Source organism: Sebastes umbrosus, chromosome 4, assembly GCF_015220745.1.
Source record: "Sebastes umbrosus isolate fSebUmb1 chromosome 4, fSebUmb1.pri, whole genome shotgun sequence".
Classification (NCBI taxonomy): Eukaryota; Metazoa; Chordata; class Actinopteri; order Perciformes; family Sebastidae; genus Sebastes; species Sebastes umbrosus.
In genome coordinates, this window is record NC_051272.1 from 1,978,582 (window position 1) to 2,002,132 (window position 23,551).

The 23,551-nt window shown below is 38.5% G+C and overlaps 2 protein-coding genes across 2 annotated transcripts in view; one reads left to right on the top strand and one right to left on the bottom strand.

The window, feature by feature from the left end:
- Nucleotides 1-8,498, top strand: part of appl2 (adaptor protein, phosphotyrosine interaction, PH domain and leucine zipper containing 2) — a 28,557-nt gene extending 20,059 nt beyond the window's left edge. Inside the window, exons 15-21 of the mRNA XM_037766139.1 lie at nt 521-676; nt 916-968; nt 1,182-1,356; nt 1,827-1,863; nt 1,990-2,145; nt 4,513-4,560; nt 4,786-8,498. Of these exons, the coding sequence (XP_037622067.1) occupies nt 521-676; nt 916-968; nt 1,182-1,356; nt 1,827-1,863; nt 1,990-2,145; nt 4,513-4,560; nt 4,786-4,914 (754 nt within the window). The 3' untranslated portion in view covers nt 4,915-8,498. The remainder of the gene's footprint in view (nt 1-520; nt 677-915; nt 969-1,181; nt 1,357-1,826; nt 1,864-1,989; nt 2,146-4,512; nt 4,561-4,785) is intronic.
- A 54-nt stretch (nt 8,499-8,552) lies between these two features.
- Nucleotides 8,553-23,551, bottom strand: part of tubgcp6 (tubulin, gamma complex associated protein 6) — a 47,953-nt gene continuing 32,954 nt past the window's right edge. Inside the window, exons 19-25 of the mRNA XM_037766138.1 lie at nt 20,186-20,354; nt 19,257-19,398; nt 16,868-17,062; nt 16,153-16,285; nt 13,956-14,169; nt 11,166-11,359; nt 8,553-9,079 (exon numbers count right to left, since the gene is read on the bottom strand). Coding sequence (XP_037622066.1) covers nt 8,988-9,079; nt 11,166-11,359; nt 13,956-14,169; nt 16,153-16,285; nt 16,868-17,062; nt 19,257-19,398; nt 20,186-20,354 — 1,139 coding nt within the window. The 3' untranslated portion in view covers nt 8,553-8,987. The remainder of the gene's footprint in view (nt 9,080-11,165; nt 11,360-13,955; nt 14,170-16,152; nt 16,286-16,867; nt 17,063-19,256; nt 19,399-20,185; nt 20,355-23,551) is intronic.

Consider the following 23,551-nt stretch of genomic DNA (forward strand, 5'->3'; position numbering starts at 1 on the left):
ACCAGTATCGGGTAACAGGTCCGATACTGTGCTCATGTACTCGTACTCGCAAAACGGCACCGGTACAACGGCACCGATACCACTTTACGGCAGCGTGACCTTAACCTCTCGTCACCATCTTTCGGGTCCTATCGCACACACTCACGCTCCACCTCCCCGACGGTGCGGACGAGACGGGCCGCTGGTGTGCCTGACCCAGCGACACGACACGGTTGGGGCGCGCTAAGGACAGTCCGCCCCGTTGACACTTTGGCCACGGCCCCGGGAAGCATCTTCACCCCGAGCCTTTCCGAGCCGACCTAGAGCCGGTCGCGCCGCACCGCCTTGTATGCGGGACTCCGCAGCCTGCCGTGTGTCGCTCACACCCTCCAGCTGGCTGTTAATGAGGGTCTTTTGGCACAGAGAAGTACTCGTATCGGTACTCGGTAGAGAGTGGTATCAATAGTCATATCGTGGTATCGGAGCATCCCTAGTTTACTCCTTATAACTCATCTTCATTCTGTCTGTCTCGTTCCTGCAGAGCGAAGCCAGGAGGAGTACATGTTACCAGTGGTGGTTCCCAGAAGACGGGGGCTGCTCCGGAACCAGAAGACCTGATAGCCCCTGGGACACCCATTCAGTTTGACATCATGCTGCCGGCCTCTGAGTTTCAGGATCAGAACAGGGCCGGAGGGAGGTGAGGGAACAACTGCATGTACATGTTTATCAGAGACAGGCAGGAACGACTAGTACTGGTGGGTGAGGATGACGCTGCTAATTTCCTGGAAGTTGGACTCATAGTGGTTATTATATAATTTCCAGGAATCTGGATGCTTCTTAATGGCTCAATGCAGGGGTTTAATTTTTTTTTTTTTCTGTTGTGTGTGTGTGTGTGTGTGTGTGTGTGTGTGTGTGTGTGTGTTCCCTTCCTGGCAGACGCACAAATCCATTTGGAGAAACGGATGATGACTGTTCAACAGAAAGTGACGGTAACCATTTTCCTTCCTCCTTCTAAATGCAACTTAATGGTCCTCTTCCTTTCTGTCGAGCGCTGGTTGAGCTCAGCTTAACCTCACTGTGTGTGTACCTGGAGTTTACTCTCCTACATGAGTGTTCTTGTGCTTCTTTTGTTGACTTGAGTGTTTTTGCTGCTGACGTATTTGCGTTTGTATGTGGGTGATTTTGTTTGTATGTTTCTGCAGACTCCCTCCTGCAGCAAGTATTCGCCGTGCGCTTCCAGGGCTCAATGGCGGTGCGCTGTGGCAACAATCAGGAGGTGATCTATGAGGCCATGAGGCAGGTGCTGGCTGCCCGAGCCATCCACAACATCTTCAGGACCACCGAGTCCCACCTCATGGTCACCAGCAGTAGCCTCAGGTAGAATTATCACATGTTTATGAACTGTTTAAGGAATACCACCTCTGAGGACAGACAGTCAACTGATTGGACATCAGCATGTGGAGATGGTGATGATCTCCCAGTAATATAGATAGAAAATATTTCCTTACACCCCTAACGCCTCGTCATTACTAGCGGGCGCCACTGGAAATGTTGATGTGCTGTATATCACAAGAGAAGACCTTGGAGCAAGAACATTCTGAAGCCGAAACAAATATCTATAGTTATTACAACTCTTTTGTACGCCGCTTGCATTGTCCAACAAAACATGCGATGTCAAGCTGTTGCGTAACCAAAGATTGAATTTAAACATTTGTAAGAAGGTTCGTCTTGTGTAAGCATTGTTCAAGTGGAAGACTGTAGGAAACAAAACAGAAACAGACAAGTCAAGGCTGTAGCACTGCAGTGTTTTCATGTTCTTGTAAGTCTCTATTTTATGTCCACAATAGGTTGATTGACCCTCAGACTCAAGTTACAAGAATAAGCGTAAGTATGAAAAAAGATTCCGTCAGTATTCATCTTTTTCTCTTTTTTTTTATTACAACTCCTACCACATTTTAAAATATTTGTATTCTCTCCCTGTCACTTCTCTCAACACTTCTCATTTCTCAGTTTCAGCTCGGAGAAGTGTGTCAGTTTGCAGCCCACCAAGAGAACGGCAGGCTGATGGGGTTCGTGGTTGAGGGCAGAGACTGGAGTGACGGAGATGAGGAGGGAGATCCCACGTTTAGCGCCTTCGTCTTTGAGAGCAACACCGAGGGAGAAAAGGTTGATGCACCAAACACTGACATTTTTTTTTAAAGGAGGGGAAACATGTACTTAACATAACTGATGAACAAATATATATCAGCGAGTTTTGAAAAGTATTAAAAGTTGATAAAACAATTTAGCAACAATTAAGGCCCTTAAAAAGTCTTAAATGCCAATTTCCAAGCATACAATTTTGTAGTTTGTAGTGGAGTCTACACTTAACGCCTTCCGACACACATAATAACATAATAAACTACACAGAATCCTTCTACGCACCTAAGCAATGATTAAATCATGTAAACTTTAGCATACAATCTATTTTTACTTTTTTCATGTTTACGACATACTATACTGTGACTTTTTTTCGACATACTATGACTTTTTTTATTTTTTCGACACACTATACTATGACCTTTTGTTATGAAAAAAAGTCATTGTATCATGGAATATATATATCTTTCGCATCTTCAGCTGGTATAGTATGTCGAAAAAAGTAATAGTATAGTATGTCGAAAAAAGTCATAATATAGTATTTCGAAAGATTTTATTAAAAAAATTCATAGTATAGTATGTTGAAAAATGTAGTGGAAAAAAAAGTCATAGTATAGTATGTCGTAAAATTTCGTGAAAAAAGGTCATAGTATAGAATGTTGAAAAATGTCATGAAAAAAGTCATAGTATAGCATGTCGAAAAAAATCATAGAATAGACTGTCGGAATATTTCGTGAAAAAAATCATATTATAATATATCAAAAGAATTAAAAAAAAAGTCATAGTATAGTATGTCAAAAAAAATCATAGCATAGTATGTCGGAAAAAATCATGGTATAATATGTCGAAAAACTTTGTGAAAAAAGTCATAGTAAAGTATGTAAAAAAAATCAAAGTATAGTACGTCGGAAAATTTTCATGAAAAAAAGTCATAGTATATTACGTCAAAAAAAATTTAAAAATTCATAGTATAGTACGTCTAAAAATTTCGTGAAAAAATCATAGTATAGTATGTCGAAAAATGTTGTGAAAAAAATCATAGTATAGTATGTCGAAAAAATTCTTGAAAAACAGTCATAGTATAGTATTTCGAAAGATTTCATTAAAAAAAATTCATAGTATAGTATGTTGAAAAATGTAGTGGAAAAAAAGTCATAGTATAGTACGTCTAAAATTTTCGTGAAAAAAAGTCAGTATAGTATGTCAGAACATTTTTTGAAAAAAAAGTCAGTATAGTTTGTCGAAAAAAATCATAGTATAGTATTTCGAAAGATTTCATTAAAAAAATTCATAGTATTGTATGTTGAAAAATGTAGTGAAAAAATAGTCATAGTATAGTATGTCGAAAAGTCATGATATAGTATGTCGGAATTAAATATTTTTTAGTAAGTCAAAAAAATTTCATAGTATAGTATGTGGGGAAAAAAAAAAAAAATCGTATTATAGTATGTTGAAAAATGTAGTGAAAAAAAAGTCATATGGTATGTCGGAATTAAATATTTTATAGTATGTCAAAAAAATGTCATGAAAAAAAGTAATGTATCATGGAATATATATATATCTTTTGCATATTCAGCTCACCAAATACAAGAAACTAAAACATAAAAATTAGACAAGGAATTTGTGAAACAAACACTTTTTTTATTAAAACTTTATTTTATGAGATAAATCCAATTTAGATTTCACAAAATCTCTTTCTGCGGCTGTGGATCTGAGGGGGCGGCTGTGGTGCAGGTCGTCCGCCAATAAGAAGGTTGACGGTTCAATACCCGGCTCCTCCGATGACATGTCGAAGTGTCCTTGAGCAAGATATTCAACCTAAAATTGCTCCCGAAAAAAAGTCATAGTTTAGTATGTCAAAAAAATTAAAAAGTAAAAGTATAGTATGTAGAAAAAATAAAAAAGTCCTAGTATAATATTTAAAAAATAAGTCATAGTATAGTATGCTGAATTTTTTTTAGAAAGTCATACTATAGTATGTCGAAAAAAAAGTCTTAAGAAATTGTAGTATAGTGTGTCGAAAAAAGTCGTACTGTAGTATAGTATGTTGGAAAAAGTATAGTATAAAGTATAATATGTCGGAAAAAAGTCATGAAAAAAAATCAATTGTACAGTATGTCATAAAGTCATAAAACATGTGTGTCGATATTCAATAGTCACATGCCTTTAGGGCGCTATGGAGCCCACTGACCACGCCTGAGCCCAATCACTGCAGAACTTTGCAATTTTGTCCAGTTGTGAAGTTGCTGAGGTAACCGGTTATAACTCAAAGTGGTGATGACGTCTTAAAATACATGTATATAGAAAGGGTCTTAAAAAAGGTATTAAATTGAACTTCAGGATTCCTGCATATAGCCTGTATATTGAAGTTTATCTTTTTGTCTTTATTCACAGATATGTTACACTATAAGCCTGGCGAAGGACATTACAGAAGCCAAGAAGGTATCATTATCATGGCAATGATAATATCTTTCATCTGTCTTTTTATGTGTCATTTAATTTCATTTGAGGTGCTTTATCAACAAAGTTTTATTATATTTAGGGCTGTCAAAGTTAGCGCGATATTGACATGTTAAATCAAGTTTGTTTTAACGCCACTAATTTTTCAAAAAGTATCGTCACAAAAGTAAATTCTTACTAATACCGTTTTATTTATTTTTTTAAAAGGACCCAGAGGCCCTGGCCCAGCTGATGAAGAACATGCCTCTAACTAATGACGGCAAATTCCTGCTGCTGGAGCCGGAGACGGGCGACACGACCAGCGGAGCAGAAGAAGACCTGGAGTCTGAAGCCTAGTTCCAGTCAGGACCAAAAAAACAAATACAACCAAGACCAGGAGAGAGGGGCTTTCCCTGGATGAAGGTGACATCATGAGTCATGACTCTCTAGCCCTAACTCTGGTACTGTAACACCCATATTAGAGTTCACTTCCACTCACCCTGTGTTACTAGATCTCCAGTATTTTTGCTGTTATGAAAGCACATCTCATGGGGGCTCCATTAGATCTGCTTTTCTATGGTCAGACTGTAGCATGGGTCTTTGGATTTGGAGTCGTTTTTACACCACTGTGGGTGGTACTTACATCAAAAAGGGAAACTATATAGATATTGATTGTGTTTCATTGTCATCTAATATTCCCCGCCATCTAGCAGAAGGTGGTGAATCATTTGCTGCATTTTAGGTTTACATTCTTTTTTAGGTTTACATAGTTGTGAGAGTTTATTCCTTTGTTTTAACTTGTACGTACGTAAGGCTCTTATGCAACTACTTTGGCGTTTATTTCTTGTTTATTTGTGTACTAAAATGATTGCACTTCCGAGGTGAATATCCGTTTGATAAGAATGCACTACTTGAGGCATATGAAGGATCTTAGACTTAAGACATTGAAGGACTTTAAATAGGTTAAAATGATGTACGTTCCTTTTATCTGCAGAGCAGCGACTGTTGCATTGCGTCTTATTATTGTTACTCTGTGAGAGCATGTGTGTCCTGAAGTGGTGAACACAACTGGCACAAGTGATTCTTCATCTTAAAGGTGCTCTATACGATATCCAGAACATTAATATAGCATCAAACAGCTATTTGCTGTGTAAAGATAAAGATAAATAATGCCTACCTGAGCAGAGAATTAAGTTGTGCTCCCGCGGTGTGTGTTGTAAACAGAGTTTCTCTGTGCTTTGTTGACATAGCCGGGTCGGCCACGCGTGCTTTTAATTCGTTTGTGCGTGTGAGCGTGCCCCACTGGCTCGCTCACGGCCGCCGCTCTGCACTAATCTCATATGGCGATTACAGCTGATAATACCGTCCTGACCAACAGCGCCGTCGCGGAAGCGTACCACCCATGAGGAGACAATAGAAATGCTCCCAATCTCGTATTTAGCACTTTTAAATAACGGAAACAATGTCATGTTTTACGTTAGCCACCACCACCTGTACAAAACGAGTCTTAAGATGATCTGTATGGAAGGTCCTTCTTGAGCAGCCCAAATATTCCTTAGTAATAATTTGTACGCCGCACCACGTTTCTTGAAAGCCTGTGTAAATATGAACCGTCCGAGTGTCTATATGATGTTTAATCAGAGTTAGCTGCATTAAAAGCTTTCAGAGTCAATATGCTCGGACTGATGCGGTGCATGATTAAATAACGGGATTCTCTCTGTCCCTTCGCAGAAGATTAAAAACTCTACACTGAGCGCCAAGCTATAATACTATAATAATAAAATATGACTAGAATGTTAAAGTAACGCATGCAGGCAGATCACGGTCGGGTATTATGAACTCGTTGAAAAGCAACTCGCTCTTTGCTTATACATTATGAATACTAAACACAACAGAAAAACTGTATTGGAAGCGATTGATCCGTGAAATTCTGCCTTCCCTCTCGATGCCAGAGCAGTTTTATTCCATTTCAGCCAGTTTGAGCTGCAACACTAATCTCAATGGACAGTGGAAGCCCGTGGTGCACTACTGTGCGCGACTATGACTTGTTTCTGTACTGTGTAATACAGACGAGGTCAAAAACCACTGACTTGGCGTTGATCGTGAAAGTTCCATTGCGTTGACCCGTGCGTTCGTTTGCTTGTCTGCTTGCTTTTTCTACTCCACAACATCAGAGCTCTCGCTAGGATCACATGTTAAACGAGGATTAACTGTGGAGATTTCAATGAATGGTGAAATGATTATGTTTGATTGCTCGTGACACCGCTCGTCGTGATCAAAGGGATCGTTTGACATTTTGGGAAATTGCTCTCGTTCTCATTCTCACATCTGATAGCTAGTTAGCTTAGCATAGAGAGTGGAAACAATTAGCCTGGCTCTGTCAAATGGTAAGAAAACCCACCTCTAAATATCACTAATTAACACTTTTTATTACACAGATTCTGATTGGTCCATCACGGCGTTCTACGGTCTGTTATTTCTACTACGGTCTGGCGGGCCGGTTTTGTGTCAAATTATTGATTACTTAATTAAGTAGCCGTGTATTAGTAAGCAGGATAATGTAGAGCTAGAGGGACGTTGTTGTGAAATAAACACCTTCAGAGCGATGCACACGTCGCCGTGTTGGACATTTATCCGTTCAAAAACAACAATTTAACATTTGACAGATGTTTGTGGCGGACTATTTCTTAATTGGTTTGCCTCCGAACAATGAGAGCCACTCAGCAGGCAGAGAGAGACGGTGGGGGAAACAACATGCAGAGAGAGACGGTGGGGGAAACGACATGCAGAGAGAGACAGTGGGGGAAACAACATGCAGAGAGAGACGGTGGGGGAAACGACATGCAGAGAGAGACAGTGGGGGAAACAACATGCAGAGAGAGACAGTGGGGGAAACAACATGCAGAGAGAGACAGTGGGGGAAACAACATGCAGAGAGAGACAGTGGGGGAAACAACATGCAGAGAGAGACAGTGGGGGAAACAACATGCAGAGCCGGGATGTTTTCACATTGTAAACTACAGCGGCTGGAGATGCGCGCATGCACAAATTAATCGGCAATCTGTGTTTTGTTTTGGGCTGATGGTGAAAATGTTAACATCCCAAACCTATTGGCTGTAACTACTAACTTCCTTGAGTCCATCATGTAACCCCTGTAAACATCTGTTTTTACAAACAACATATTAACTAGTAAGCTTTAGGACAGGCTGATTTTGTTACTACTTGACAGAGCCATGCTAGCTGTACTTTGTGCTAAGCTGACCGACTGCCAGCTGTGGCCTTATATTGAACAGACAGATAAAGATAACCATCTTTTCCTCTAACTCTCCACCAGAAAGCAAATAAGCGTATTTCCCTAAATATCTAACTTTTGCTTTAACGGTTAACCTCTCTCTGTTGCCTGATGTAAATGCGTATTGAGAGGTCTTCGGATGCTATAAAGAACATTTTGGGTGCAAGTCGATGCTTCAATCACACCATTAATAAAACTACAGCGATGAATACAAACGTGCTTCAGTCAGTCAACAAGAGTCTGAGATAGTTTCCTGTTTGATGGATCTACATACGAGCTGATGTTGTTCCTCTGATTTAATGGCTCAGTTGGTGAGAAGAGTTTCCAACGTCACCGTCCAGTCCAGAAACTAAATCCTCTCATTGTGTCCTGCTGCAGCTCGTTACACTTCTTACAGCGGCGCTGCATAGTCTTGATATATTTTTGCTTTGCAAGTTAATGCACTGTCAGGAAAAATCTGGGTACTCGTGGTGGAGAAAATAAATTTCAGTAATATAGCAAGGACTGCATTTTCTCTCCTCTCCCTCTGTCTGTTTTGTAAATGGCTGAAGTTGACGGATTCCACCACCCATAATGCTTTACACTTCATTTGTTTTCTAAACCCTGTGCTAACATGCAATCTTCAATAAATGGAAGTATTTTTTTCTTACTCACGTGAATGTGTTTTTCTTTTACATCACAAAAGGACTTTAAACAACAACACTAGAGAATAGAGCATTTATTTAACAAAGCTTTTATATTTACATTTCATTTATATGCACTTATAATCTACACAGCTGGAGGAAGCTCATCTGAGCGTGACTTTACAGCAGACATTAGCTTCATCTCCATCACAAACGTTAGCAGCATTGCATATTTAGAAGTAAAGCACACAGACATGTAGCTCAAATCCTGCACATTGATTGATTAAACTGGTTTATATGTGAAATGCATGCCCCAATATAAAGCACAGGTGGGTTTTTGACTATATTTTAGACACTGAAAAGTCTGATTATCTGTATTCTGTCTTATAAACAAACATCAGGGATTCTAAAAATGTAAACACTCCTGGTACACTATGGTGCGTTGGATAAGTATCCAACAAAGTATGTCTGTCATGTAACACTACGCATGTACAACATGCACGGCAGTACACAGCTCAGGAGTCTTTGTAGTAGTTGTTGAAGTTGATGCGAAGAAGGAAATCTTCCAGATGAGGCTGGTAGCCTCGGTTCACCAGCTTGGTCACCACTGAGAAGAATTAAGAAACATTATGAACCTATAAATACAGTTATTATTAGTTCCAGTGTTTTTAGTATGAAGTTCCCTCTTTGTTTTAATCTCCCTCCGCTGCTGGGAAATTATCTATAGAAATACAAAAGGGGAACTACGTACTTTAAAGACTCAGATACTTCCAGACTACTGAAGTGTGGCTTTAGGAAGGTATCTCTCTCTTAACAACCAGCATTAGCAGGAAGAACTATTAAAGCCAGCAAACCTCAATTAAATTAAGATAACACACAGCGTAACACTCATAATCTAATTACACCAAGGGGGGAATATCCTAACACACACACACACACACACACACACACACACACACACACACACACACACACACACACACACACACACACACACACACACACACACACACACACACACACACACACACACACACACACACACACACACACACACACACACACACACACACACACACACACACACACACAAGTTCAGACAAAGCGAGACACTGTTTAATTTAGTGATGCACTGATACCGGATCGGATATCGGTGACAACGGGGCCGATCCAGAGATTGGTATCGGCCGATACCCAAAACCCCTGTAGCACTATCGGTACTGAAAAAGTCGGATCGGTAAATCCCTAATTTAATTAAATTTAAAATACTACATAGACTCCGATATTCCAAAATAAAACAGGCAGCTTTAAGCTGTGTTTATGGGCAGAGATATGTGTCACTAGAAACTGAATTTGAGTAATTTATATTTGAATATGAATTGCTCAAATTGAATAATTGCAATGACGACCTGAAATTGAATTTATTAGTTTGGAACCAAATTCAAATAAACTGAGTGTAATATTATGAAATTATATTTAGTTGCCCTGAAACTGTATTCGACCCTCACTGAAAAATCAACTCTCTTTACTTCCACATTCAGTTCTCACAATTCAAATCCAGTTTACTGAGACACACTTCCGTTTTTTTAGGAAGAGCAATCGAGCCCAGATTCACACGTCCTCTTGTCTGTGTACGTTTTCATTGGTTTGTTTATTGGATTCAATCCAAAGTGACAGAAACAAGAAAACGACTTGTGTTTCTGTTTTATCCTCCCCGTCGCTAGGAGACCACTTCGCCAGGAGGAGAGCGGGCATAGCTCCGGAGACGGACCTTCAGTTAGTGCCGGGGGTCGGATCCTGGTCTGGCAAACTTTCTGTTGCTGCCGTTACACAAGTTCGACCCAGCAGGGTTTTAGCCACTAACTGAAGGTCCGTCTCCATAGCTGCGCCTGCTCTCCTTCCGGAGAAGTAGTCCTCCAGCAGTGGGGAGGACAAAACAAAAATACGAGTCGTTTCCTCGTTTCTGCCAATTTGGATTTAATCCAATAAACAAACTTATCAAAACGTACACAAACCGGAGTTCTGTGAATCTGCACTCGATTGCTCTTCCTCAACGACCGGACGTTTGTCTCAGTAAACTGAATTGTGAGAACTGAATGTGGAAGTAAAGAGAGTTGCTTTTACAGTTGAGGGTCAAATACAGTACATTCAATTTCATATTATTTTCAATGCAATTATTCAAGTTGAGCGATTCAAATTCAGCTCCTAGTGACACAAATGTCTGCCCTTGATAGTTTTTCTAGAACCAGATGTTTTACTGATCACTCTTGGCTCATGTTAGTTAATCAAAGACGAACCAGACTTCAGCTTGGAAACTACTTCTTTCATATTTCCTCATTACAGCAAACAGGCTAATGCTCACATCTGCTAAGTGCAAAGGAAACTATAAAGACTTAATGAATCCCTTACATTTAGAGATGGTTGGATATCATTTGGCAACCCTTAATTAAACACATTACAGCTTGAAATTAGAAGATAATATACAGTTTATATAATTTTAAGTATCATACAAATTTAATTGAAAGATATTCAAGACATGTGGGTGGGTGTGATTATCTATCTTATTTTATTACCGTTTTTAATTTACTGATTGAATGTCAAGTGGATACTTTTATGACTTTATAATTGGTAATCTGAGCAACAGCTGAACCAAACTGCTTGATGAAAAATGTAGAAACATATTGCGTCGTTACCTTTGAAAAGGAAGTGAGAGTAATACTTGAAGGTGTTGTACGACTGCTGCATGGCAATGAAGCTGGGGTGCACTGCCTCCCCCTGCTGGCTGCCCCACGGCTGTGCGATCAGCTGCGCCCGAAACTTCAGGATGAGGCTGAAGATGCTGTGGATGATGTTCATGACCGGAGCCGCCTTCTCCGTCAGCAAACCCCTGAGGAGATGAGAGAGACAGAGACAGAGACAGAGAGACAGAGAGAGAGACAGACAGACAGACAGACAGACAGAGAGAGAGAGAGAGAGAGAGAGAGAGAGAGAGAGAGAGCAAAGTTTAAGAGACATGACAAGGAACTTTGAGATGACTTTTCAGATGGACACAGAGAAGTGTGATACTGACAACCCTCTCCTAATGAGATTAAATCATTCATTGGGTTCAAAAGTTAGCCTCACATCCAGCTGGAATTTTAATTAACTTGTTACGAGGAAGGTTGAATTAATTTTGTATGAAATGACGGGTGCTGAGAGAGAGACACTCCAGGTTGCTGAGCCTGAAGAAATTATTTCACTCCCCTCAATTTGTCTGCATTTCGTCATGTTGCAGCCTGAAAAGCTGTTGTTGGGTTAAATTACATTTTTGCTTTCTATTATTAAAGCTCACAACACTTTGCAGAACACCTTTAACAACACACAGTATTGACTCCTTCTGTATTTGAAAGTTGAATCCGACTTTATCGACTGATGTAAAGCTGCAATTAAAAGTCGATTTAATTTAGAGCTGCAACGAATAATCAATTAGTCAACTATTAAATTAATAGCCAACTATTTTGATAATCGATTAATCATTTTGAGTATTATTCCAAATTCCTTGATTCCAGCTTCTTAAATGTGAATATTTTCTGGTTTCTTTCCTCCTCTGTGACAGTAAACTGAATATCTTTGAGTTGTGGATAAAACAAAACATTTGAGGACATTTTATAAACCAAACAACTAATCGATTAATCGAGAAAATAAGCGACTGATTAATCGGCAAGGAAAATAATTGTTAGTTGCAACCCTAATTTAATTAGTCGATCAAAAGAAAACACTATCATTAAAGACAAATGGAGAGCATTTCGGTTTTGTTTTTTTCGTTATAGTAAATAAAATATCTTTGGATTTTTGATGACAACAACTTGGGCTTCTCAAGATTAGTTTATAAAACATCAGAAAAGAATGAAATCTCAAACAGTGAAACAATACAGCAGCAGTGATAAATGCCTAATCATAAATAGCCAGGAGCCAAAGCAGAATGAAATATTAATATTGCTCGTGTTTTTTCACCTGTCAAAAAACAAAAGATATTCGATTTAAGGTGGAAAAAAATAAAATCTGAAATATTCACAATGATGAGCCAGATAATCTTTCAGCTTTTTGCCTTTTAAAAAAATACTTAATACAATGAATTAATTATTTGTTGCCGGTTAATTTTCTGTCAATCGACTAATTGAATAATGAACCTTTTTATTCAGCTCTAGTACCCGCCAGAAACTAAACTATGACTATATCATTTATACCATTTAAAACAAAATACAAACCTGAAAGCATCTGGACCTGAGCCTGAATGAGCTCAAAGAAAATGGTTATAATTAAATTAGTTAGTTAATTAATTAGTTATATTTTTTTGGGAATGTTTTCTCTGCCAATTACCAACTCCGATGTCTCGACTCAGGATATGTGCCGATTACCAAATTTTAAATCTCCGTTTAAATACTTTAAGTGATCTATAAAACACCAGAAAACTCCTCATCACAATATCCTAGAGCCCAAGGTGAAGTCATTAAATATCTCATTTTGTTTTACAAACAGTTCAAACTCCCAAAATATTAAATTCACTATAATGTAAGACCAAGAAAGAAGACCAAGTTCTCCCATTTGAGAACCTCGAACCATCAAATATTTGGCATTTTGCATGAAAGCAAAAGATAACACAAGGCAGATGATTGCTGTGGCAACAGTGAATTTTCTAAATGACATTGACAAGGAAACTGTATTTAATGTGAATTGTCATAGTCGATACCCAGACCGCTTAACACGGTTAGTATCACCTCTACTGGATTGTTGCACCCTGACCGATATTTGAGATGAGAAAAGCTCAAATCTGCACCAGTTTGGAGAATCTGTCTCTTTTTGCATGTGTAACAACATTCATTCAACACATTGCTAAATACTTTAATTTCATGTTTTACTGCTTTTAGCTCAAAACATTTCAATCTATTCTTTTATGAAACATTTTGCCAATTTGGGTTATTACATGTAGACACATCGATAAGTCACAAAATTCAAATTTCATGCATTTTAATTCAGGCAGCTACACCGACAAGTTCTATCAACCAAATACAAATCTAATTTTACTAAATTGCGCTAAAAGGCATGTGTGTGTGAAGTGACTTCCTGTAGAGAACCGCCTTCTAACTGTGGCCAAATGCATTTTTAATCAACAGTTAATCAACTCTGTGTACTCAGTCAGGTGTTGTGTTTTGTTGCATTCAGCGTATTCTTGTTTTATGTAGTTTATTCATGCAATCTTTGAGTTTACAAGGTTATCTGTGTCTGCTCTCAGGCTGAAAGCTGATAACACCGAATACTGAAAGCTGTGATCGCTCAAAATGCTGAAAAGTTTAAAATGTGTTGTATTCAAGGGCAGATGAGGACATTTAGTTTTGTTCCAAAAATGTCTTCTCCCATGCAAAGCAATTAAGAATAATATCCTATTTAGTGCATAAAGATAACAGAGAGCATTATATTACAACATGTGCAGCTGCAGCCCTCACCTGAAGATGGCTCTGTTGAGGTAGTCTGCGTGTGTGCGGTGGATGGCGTCCAGATCGCTGGCGGTGGCCAGCTTGGCTGTGAACTCGCTCCAGGACACTTGCAGGATCTGGTTGGCGATGTATCCCTGGATCACCTTCACAAAATGCTGCATCTCATGTCTGTACAGCTGCAGCTGATGAAACTGCACCGAGCGACCGGCACCTTTCACCAGTGCTGGAGGGGAAACATAGATAAGAACAAAGTCATGATCAGCGAGCAATGTGGGGGACGGAAAATAAAACATTTGGACATTTAAAATGTGAAGATCTGCTGCTTCTCTCTGTATCACATCACTGAAAAAGATCAATACCACTGTGGGTTGTTTGTTCCTGTGGGGCAGCAGGTTCAGCTCGATTTGGGCACATGAATTAGTAATGAGGATAACTGATGGTTTAAACTAGATAGTTGCGATACAGACAGACTTTGCTTAATTGTATTAACATACATATTTTTCTTTGAGAGTGGTCATGTTAGTCTTGCTTATGGTCAAAAATTCAAATGAAGTTTACATCCTTCTAATACCTTAATACTACTACTGGTAGTAGTAGTAGTAGTAGTAGTAGTAGTAGAAGTAGAAGTAGAAGTAGTAGTAGTAGTAGCAGTAGCAGTAGTAGAAGTAGCGGTAGCGGTAGAAGTAGAAGTAGTAGTAGTAGTAGTAGTAGTAGTAGCAGTAGCAGTAGTAGAAGTAGCAGTAGCAGTAGTAGTAGCAGCAGTAGCAGTAGCAGAAGTAGTAGCAGCAGTAGCAGTAGTAGTAGTAGCAGTAGCAGTAGTAGAAGTAGCAGTAGCAGTAGTAGTAGCAGCAGTAGCAGTAGCAGAAGTAGTAGCAGCAGTAGCAGTAGCAGAAGTAGCAGTAGCAGTAGTAGTAGCAGCAGTAGCAGTAGCAGAAGTAGTAGCAGCAGTAGCAGTAGTAGTAGTAGCAGTAGCAGTAGTAGAAGTAGCAGTAGCAGTAGTAGTAGCAGCAGTAGCAGTAGTAGTAGCAGCAGTAGCAGTAGCAGAAGTAGTAGCAGCAGTAGCAGTAGCAGAAGTAGCAGTAGTAGTAGCAGCAGTAGCAGTAGCAGAAGTAGCAGTAGCAGTAGCAGTAGTAGTAGCAGCAGCAGAAGTAGCAGTAGTAGTAGCAGCAGTAGCAGTAGCAGAAGTAGCAGTAGCAGTAGCAGTAGTAGTAGCAGCAGCAGTAGTAGTAGTAGTAGTAGTGGTAGTAGCAGTAGTAGTAGTAGTAATAGTAGTAGTAGTAGTAGTAGTAGTAGTAGTAGTAATAGTAGTAGTAATAATAGTAGTAATAGTAATACTAGTAGTAGTAGCAGTAGTAGTAGTAGTACTAGTAGTAGTAGTAGTAGTAGTAGTAGTAGTAGTAGTAATAGTAGTAGTAGTAGTAGTAGTAGTAATAGTAGTAGTAGTAGTAGTAGTAGTAGTAATAGTAGTAATAGTAGTAGTAGAAGTAGTAGCAGCAGTAGCAGTAGTAGTAGCAGCAGTAGTAGAAGTAGCAGTAGCAGTAGCAGTAGTAGCAGTAGTAGTAGTAGTAGTAGAAGCAGTAGTAGCAGTAGTAGTAGTAGTAGTAGAAGTGGTAGTAGGTCATTAAAGTCATAGTATAGCATGTCATAAAATATGAAAAAGTCATAGTATGTCATAATAAGTCATAGTATAGTATATTGAAAAATTCATGGTCATGGTATAGTATGTCATAAGTCATACTGCATTTAAAAAAAAAAAGTCACAAAAAAGTCCTAGTGTAGTACAGAGTGCGGTCATGTTATCATGTTAGTCTTGCTTATGGTCAACAAATGCATTGTGAGTCCTGTAATCATCCAGTTCCCCCTGGTGATCTGCTATAATATTGTTTTAGTGGCTGTAGTTTACATCCCTCTAATACCTTAATACTTGTTGTTTTTTTCCCTTCAGGATATCCATTTAAGTAGTCTGTGCACAGGCTTTCACTGATCAATACCATCCAACCCAATGAAGCGCACGGTTTTACAACAGTCCCACTGCTAGGAGATGTGCTTTGTATAAATAAAACATAAAGGAATCGCAGCATTCCCCCTCAATGAATATTTTATATAAACAGTTGAAGCACAACAGGAAGAATCTTAACTCTTCCTTCTCAGAGGTAAAGTAAAAAAGGAGTCTGAACCGACAGCCTCCTCACTACCACCTCCTCACCTGTTCTCTTGAGGTGGAACCAGACCTCGCGGAGGCTCCACACCATGTGTTTGAGCTGCAGCAGGAACGAGAACAGACGGTTGTACTTGTTCATGCAGCTGTCCGTGATGATGATGTTCAACGGCCAGTCCACCTGGGAGACGACACGAAAAGGAAAAGAGACAGAGGCACCGAGAAAAAAAGCGGTGCGTGAAGGTGTGAGAGTGAGTGAGTGTGAAGGGGGAAAAAAGAACGTGAGTGGGGGGGGAAACAGGTAAAAGGGAGAGTGACGAATGAGGAGAGGGGAGGAGAGGTGTGAGTGCAGAGATGTTGAAAAAGAAGGTGAGAGAATTGTGAAGGGATGACAGAGCAGTGAGAGATGGCGGGGGGGAAGAGGAATGAGAAAAGGATATATGGTGAGAGAGAGAGAGAAGCACAAGCAAGAGATAAAGATACAGAAAGAGAGGAGATTCAGGTAAAAGATGGAGGAGAGGGAACAGTGAGCAAGGTGAAGAACACAGAGGACAACATGAGCAGCATTAGTCTTCCAAAACACTCAACTCCAATCAATCTACAGGGTTCAACCATTTAAGTGCGTGATAAGCTCATTTTCCACACCCGGAGCGGTTTGTCAAAGAACATGACAGGTTGTCACATTCAAGCTGTCACTCATAACCGAGACAAGCGCGCTCATGCAAGCGTTACGCACTCCGTCTCTGACTCCATTAAAACACACCTTGTAACGCAGCTCCAGACAGTTGAGAGAATCGGGGGCGTTCGGGTGGAAGGTCTCCGGGAGGAAGCGCAGGGCGAAGGTGAAGTTAGCGGCTAAGGGGGTGTCCCCGTGTAAGCTGTACTGCAGGGCCTTGCTGAGGATGGAGTTCAGGACCAAGGGGGTCAGCAGCTCGCCGGGAGTCTGGCCGCTGCCCAGCTGTCAAATCAAAAACACAAAGGTCAAACACGGATGACTACCCCGTACACCTCTTCACCGGCCTTTTTCAAACTGTGCCATCGAGGCCCGAGATTTGGCAGCTTTTCATCCCAAACAAACTCTGCGTGCAGCTGATTACACTGATTAGCTGTTTTCCGGTTGAAGGTGTTACTAATCAGCGAGATCAGCTGGTGCAGTGTTTGGCTGGAACAAAAACCTTCTGTCTCTTTCACGGGCCTCGAGAGACAGATGTACATGAATGCTTCTGCAGAGCAGCAGCAGCACCAAGGTGTTATAACAAAAGGCTGTGCTTGTTATTTCTCGCCAGGAAACTTGGGTAGTAAGTCTTGGAATCTAAGCCAGGCACGCATCATGTGCTGCAACACAGGAACAGAGAGAGACGTCAGATAGAAAATATTGTTATATTAAGTTGTGAAAACAACGTGACGAGAAAATGTGTCTCTCACACTGACAATTATCACCTGAAGCTGCAGCTCCCCCACTGCTTTACAGAGTTTCATAGTGAGTTTCAGCTCATTGTGGAGCCGTCCAGGTGCAACTTTACTATTTTCAGTTCACTCTCACCGCTGTCATAGCGTCGTTTTCAGCCGCAGCAGGCAGCCGCTTTCAGTGAAAAAGCAAAATAGCCACAGATGTTTCCCTGAGGAGTTGGTAGTGTGAATATAGGACTCGCCAGGAGGCCAGAAACACAACAACTCTACATGGATGACAATGTCGCTCCATGCTGGATGTGTAAATATGTAAATGTTTGCTAACAAGTTTGCTGCTGTATCAACTTAAAAAGTGATAATATGTCAATGTTTTATTCACAAGCAGCATGGCTGTAAACCAAATATTGACATAAAATATTGACATATTTCCCCCCACAGAGTTGATATGGTGAACATCTTAGCAAACAGTTGCTTCTTTACACACCCAGCAGATAAGGAGCAACACTATTATTCATTTGGAGTCGTGTTTCCGGCCACCCGATGAATGTAAGTCCAATATTCACTCTCCTTTAGAACTCCTGAGGGACATATTTGATCTGTCTACCAAAACAATGAGTTAAAAAAGACACTGAAAAGACCTCTGTGGGTTCATCACAACCAGCACCTAGTTATTCAGTCCATTATTAATCTGGGCTGTCAAAGTAAAGTCCAGTTTTAAAGCTAGAGTGAAGATACTGGCATCATATGAAACTTGTCACAAAGGAGGTTAAATAACGCTCCAAACTAAAAAAAAAAAAAATGTTGGCGAGGAAAAACTGGCATGGCCATTTTTGAAGGGGTCCCTTGACCTCTGACCTCCAGATCAGTGAATGTAAATGGGTTCTATGGGTACCCACGAGTCTCCCCTTTACAGACATGCCCACTTTATGATAATCACATGCAGTTTGGGGCAAGTCATAGTCAAGTCAGCACACTGACACACTGACAGCTGTTGTTGCCTGTTGGGCTGCAGTTTGCCATGTTATGATGTGAGCATATTGTTTTATGCTAAATGCAGTACCTGTGAGGGTTTCTGGACAATATCTGTTATTGTTTTGTGTTGTTCATTGATTTCCAATAATAAATATATACATAAGTTTGCATAAAGCAGCATATTTGTCCACTTCCATGTTGATAAGAGTATTAAATACTTGACAAATCTCCCTTAAAGGTACATTTTGTATAATTTTAATAGATGACAACCCTATTATTAATATAACAATATTGATTAGAGCAGCTTTTACAACGGTCAGGTTTGCAATCCTTTTTGAGAAGCTATGGGTGCCGGTATAAAATACACACACCAGACGGCTCTAGGATTCTTATTTTAGAGGAGAAAATATGAACGCTCACAGAAGGCGTTCCCCGGGGAACGACACAAGGGAGTCGGGTAACTTCCTCCGGGGAACTGCCCTCCACCTGTGGCGTAGCATACATTTTCAAACAACGGCTCACTCTATGTATTCAACCCTTGGTGTACACCGAGGGGTATTATTCAGCTCGTAACTGGCAGTTTTATGCATACAGTCATTTACAAGGTTACCTGAGCCTGCAAACAGATAAATGTAAAACATTCAAGAGGACAGGACATTTGGCCTTGTTCCAAGATGTCCTTTCTTGTCCTCTCCTAAAAACAATACAATACATCACCCTTATTTTCTGCATGCACAGAGATCACAGCAACACTTCTTAAAGATCTTCACCTTTTCAAAGAGCAGATCGCTGAGATACTGAGAGAACTCGCCGTCCTCCATCAGCAGGAAGTGGCGCAGTGCCTCAAAGTGTCTCTCCACCCCCAACTCCACAAAGAAGTAGTCCACCACCGCCTTGTTCACCAAAGACACACTGGGGACGGAAGGTTGGAGGAGACAATGACCGAGATAAGGAGTTTTGACACAAGAATCGGGACTGAAAATAATGCTGAGTTGCACATTTTATACGGGATGATAGACATCAGGGGATATACCGGTGTTTTGGATGACTTCCTCCATCCCATTGCTTTAAATTATTCCTAAGCAATTCACATTTATATAACAGTGGGATTTAGTAGAGGCTCTCTTTAACTGAAAAGTCAGCAGGGAAGATATAAAAATAGAGTTGAAAAATCTCTAGCGAACTTCACTGTGTCGTCTAAGCACGGGACCAAAATGTGTTAATAGAAATTTAGAGCTATGAATTCCGCTGCTAAATATACTGCACCCCCCTCCGTGTACAGAAAGGGATGAGAAAGCCATTTCTTTACACACAAAAGGCTAAACTGCACAGTGTGCAGAAACATTGCAGGTGAAAGACTGACAGGCCCCGTCTGGATCTCTGATGGGATTTCAAACAGAAAAAAAGGATCCTACAAAGATGGAAAGTAATAAGAATTTAAATTATTCCTGCGGTGCAGAATGTGCACTCAACTCCACTTTAAGTGGCCTGAAGTAGCAGGAAAATGACAAGAGATCAGTGAAAGCCTCAAACCTGCAATTTCTCTTAAACATATGATTTTTACCTGGAAGCCAAAATACTGTCTTTCTCAAAAACATTCAAAACTTATAAACAATAACTTGTAATGTGCTTCAGAAATCCCTGAATACCACAAATCAGACACTTTCCCCCTACAGCTTGCTTTCAGTCAGACACTCACTGTGTGATGAGCGGGGTGGTGACGGCCTGTTTTATCAGAACTGGCAGGGAAACCATCTCGCTGAGTTGGACAGCCGTGGTGTCTGTGGCTCTGCGGAGCGTGGGGTCCATGGGAAGCCCCCAGGGGCCCCGAGTTACCTGCTTCACCAGCTGGCACTCAGGGGACGAAGCTGTGTGGAAGGGAGATGACAGAAAAAGCATAAATATCAGTCTCAAAAACTGCAGAAAACTGCGCAGTTTATTAAATAGTGCGAAGAAAATAAAATATGTAGAGTCGAATGAAAAAGAGAAGTCAAATTATTATAAGTTAATGCGTTAATAGCAAATTAACACAAATTAGTTTCAACGCCACTAATTTTGTATCACATTACATCTTTAACACATTAACGCAACTTGCGATTTTTAGGTCGTAGCGGGATCAGTTTTAAAGAGTGAAGATACTGGCATCATATGAAACTAGAAAAACTAAAGGAGCCATTGGCTTGTCTAGAAGGAGGTTAAATAACGCTCCAAACTTTAGCTAAATTTTGGCGAGGAAAAACTGGCATGTCCATTTTCAAAGGTGTCCCTTGACCTCTGACCTCAAGATATGTGAATGAAAATGGGTTCTATGGGTACCCACGAGTCTTTGCTTTACAAGTTTGCTTCTGTATCAACTTCAAAAGTGATAATATGTCAATGTTTTATTCACAAGCAGCATGGCTGTAAACCAAATATTGACATATTTCCCCCCCTACAGAGTTGATATGCTGAACATCTTAGCAATCAGTTGTTTTTACACATCCAGCAGATAAGGAGCAACACTATTATTCATTTTGAGTCCTGTTTCTGGCCACCTGATGAATGTAAGTCCAATATTCACTCTACTTTAGAACTCCTGAGGGACATATTTGGTCAGTTAACCAAAACAACGAGTTAAAAATGACACTGAAAAGACCTCTGTGGGTTCATCACAACGAGCACATAGTTATTCAGTCCGTTATTAATTAGGACATTTTTTCAGATCTTTTTTTCAGATCTTTTTTTTCAGACTTTTTTTTAGATCTTTTTTTCGGACATTTTTTTAGATCTTTTTTTTCGGACATTTTTCAGATCTTTTTTTCAGACTTTTTTTCAGACATTTTTTCAGATATTTTTTTCTGAAGTTTTTTTTAAGATCTTTTTTCAGACATTTTTTCAGACATTTTTTCCAGACAATTTTCAGATATTTTTTTTCGGAAATTTTTTTCGGACATTTTTCAGATATTTTTTTTCAGACTTTTTTTTCGGACATTTTTTCAGACATTTTTTCCAGACAATTTTCAGATATTTTTTTTCGGAAATTTTTTTCAGATATTTTTTTTCAGACTTTTTTTTCGGACATTTTTTCGATCTTTTTTTTTCAGACATTTTTCAGATATTTTTTTTCGGACATTTTTCAGATATTTTTTTCGGAAATTTTTTTAGATCTCTTTTTTCAGACTTTTTTTTCAGACTTTTTTTCAAACTTTTTTTCCGGACATTTTTCAGATATTTTTTTCCGGACATTTTTTCCAGACAATTTTCAGATATTTTTTTTCGGAATTTTTTTCGGACATTTTTCAGATATTTTTTTTCAGACTTTTTTTTCGGACATTTTTTCGATCTTTTTTTTTCAGACATTTTTCAGATATTTTTTTTCAGACATTTTTTCAGATATTTTTTTGGAAATTTTTTTCGGACATTTTTCAGATATTTTTTTTCAGACTTTTTTTTCGGACATTTTTTCAATCTTTTTTTTTCAGACATTTTTCAGATATTTTTTTCGGAAATTTTTTTAGATCTCTTTTTTCAGACTTTTTTTTCGGACATTTTTTCAGACTTTTTTTTTCGGGACATTTTTCAGATATTTTTTTTCGGACATTTTTCAGATATTTTTTTCTGAAGTTTTTTTAGATCTCTTTTTTCAGACATTTTTTCAGACATTTTTTCCAGACAATTTTCAGCTCTTATTTTTCAGACTTTTTTTTAGATCTCTTTTTTCGGACAGTTATCAGACATTTTTTTCAGACATTTTTCAGACTTTTTTTTCAGACATTTTTTAGATTTTTTTTTTCGGACATTTTTTCAGACTTTTTTTTCGGACATTTTTCAGATTTTTTTTCTGAAGTTTTTTTCGATCTCATTTTTCAGATATTTTTTTTTCGGACATTTTTTCGATCTTTTTTTTTCAGACATTTTTCAGATATTTTTTTTCGGACATTTTTCAGATATTTTTTTCGGAAATTTTTTTAGATCTCTTTTTTCAGACTTTTTTTTCAGACTTTTTTTCAAACTTTTTTTCCGGACATTTTTCAGATATTTTTTTCCGGACATTTTTTCCAGACAATTTTCAGATATTTTTTTCGGAATTTTTTTTCGGACATTTTTCAGATATTTTTTTTCAGACTTTTTTTTCGGACATTTTTTCGATCTTTTTTTTTCAGACATTTTTCAGATATTTTTTTCGGAAATTTTTTTAGATCTCTTTTTTCAGACTTTTTTTTCGGACATTTTTTCAGACTTTTTTTTTCGGGACATTTTTCAGATATTTTTTTTCGGACATTTTTCAGATATTTTTTTCTGAAGTTTTTTTAGATCTCTTTTTTCAGACATTTTTTCAGACATTTTTTCCAGACAATTTTCAGCTCTTATTTTTCAGACTTTTTTTTAGATCTCTTTTTTCGGACAGTTATCAGACATTTTTTTCAGACATTTTTCAGACTTTTTTTTCAGACATTTTTCAGATTTTTTTTTTCGGACATTTTTTCAGACTTTTTTTTCGGACATTTTTCAGATTTTTTTTCTGAAGTTTTTTTCGATCTCATTTTTCAGATATTTTTTTTTCGGACATTTTTTCGATCTTTTTTTTTCAGACATTTTTCAGATATTTTTTTTCGGACATTTTTCAGATATTTTTTTCGGAAATTTTTTTAGATCTCTTTTTTCAGACTTTTTTTTCAGACTTTTTTTCAAACTTTTTTTCCGGACATTTTTCAGATATTTTTTTCCGGACATTTTTTCCAGACAATTTTCAGATATTTTTTTTCGGAATTTTTTTTCGGACATTTTTCAGATATTTTTTTTCAGACTTTTTTTTCGGACATTTTTTCGATCTTTTTTTTTCAGACATTTTTCAGATATTTTTTTTCAGACATTTTTTCAGATATTTTTTTTGGAAATTTTTTTCGGACATTTTTCAGATATTTTTTTTCAGACTTTTTTTTCGGACATTTTTTCGATCTTTTTTTTTCAGACATCTTTCAGATATTTTTTTTCGGACATTTTTCAGATATTTTTTTCGGAAATTTTTTTAGATCTCTTTTTTCAGACTTTTTTTTCGGACATTTTTTCAGACTTTTTTTTTCGG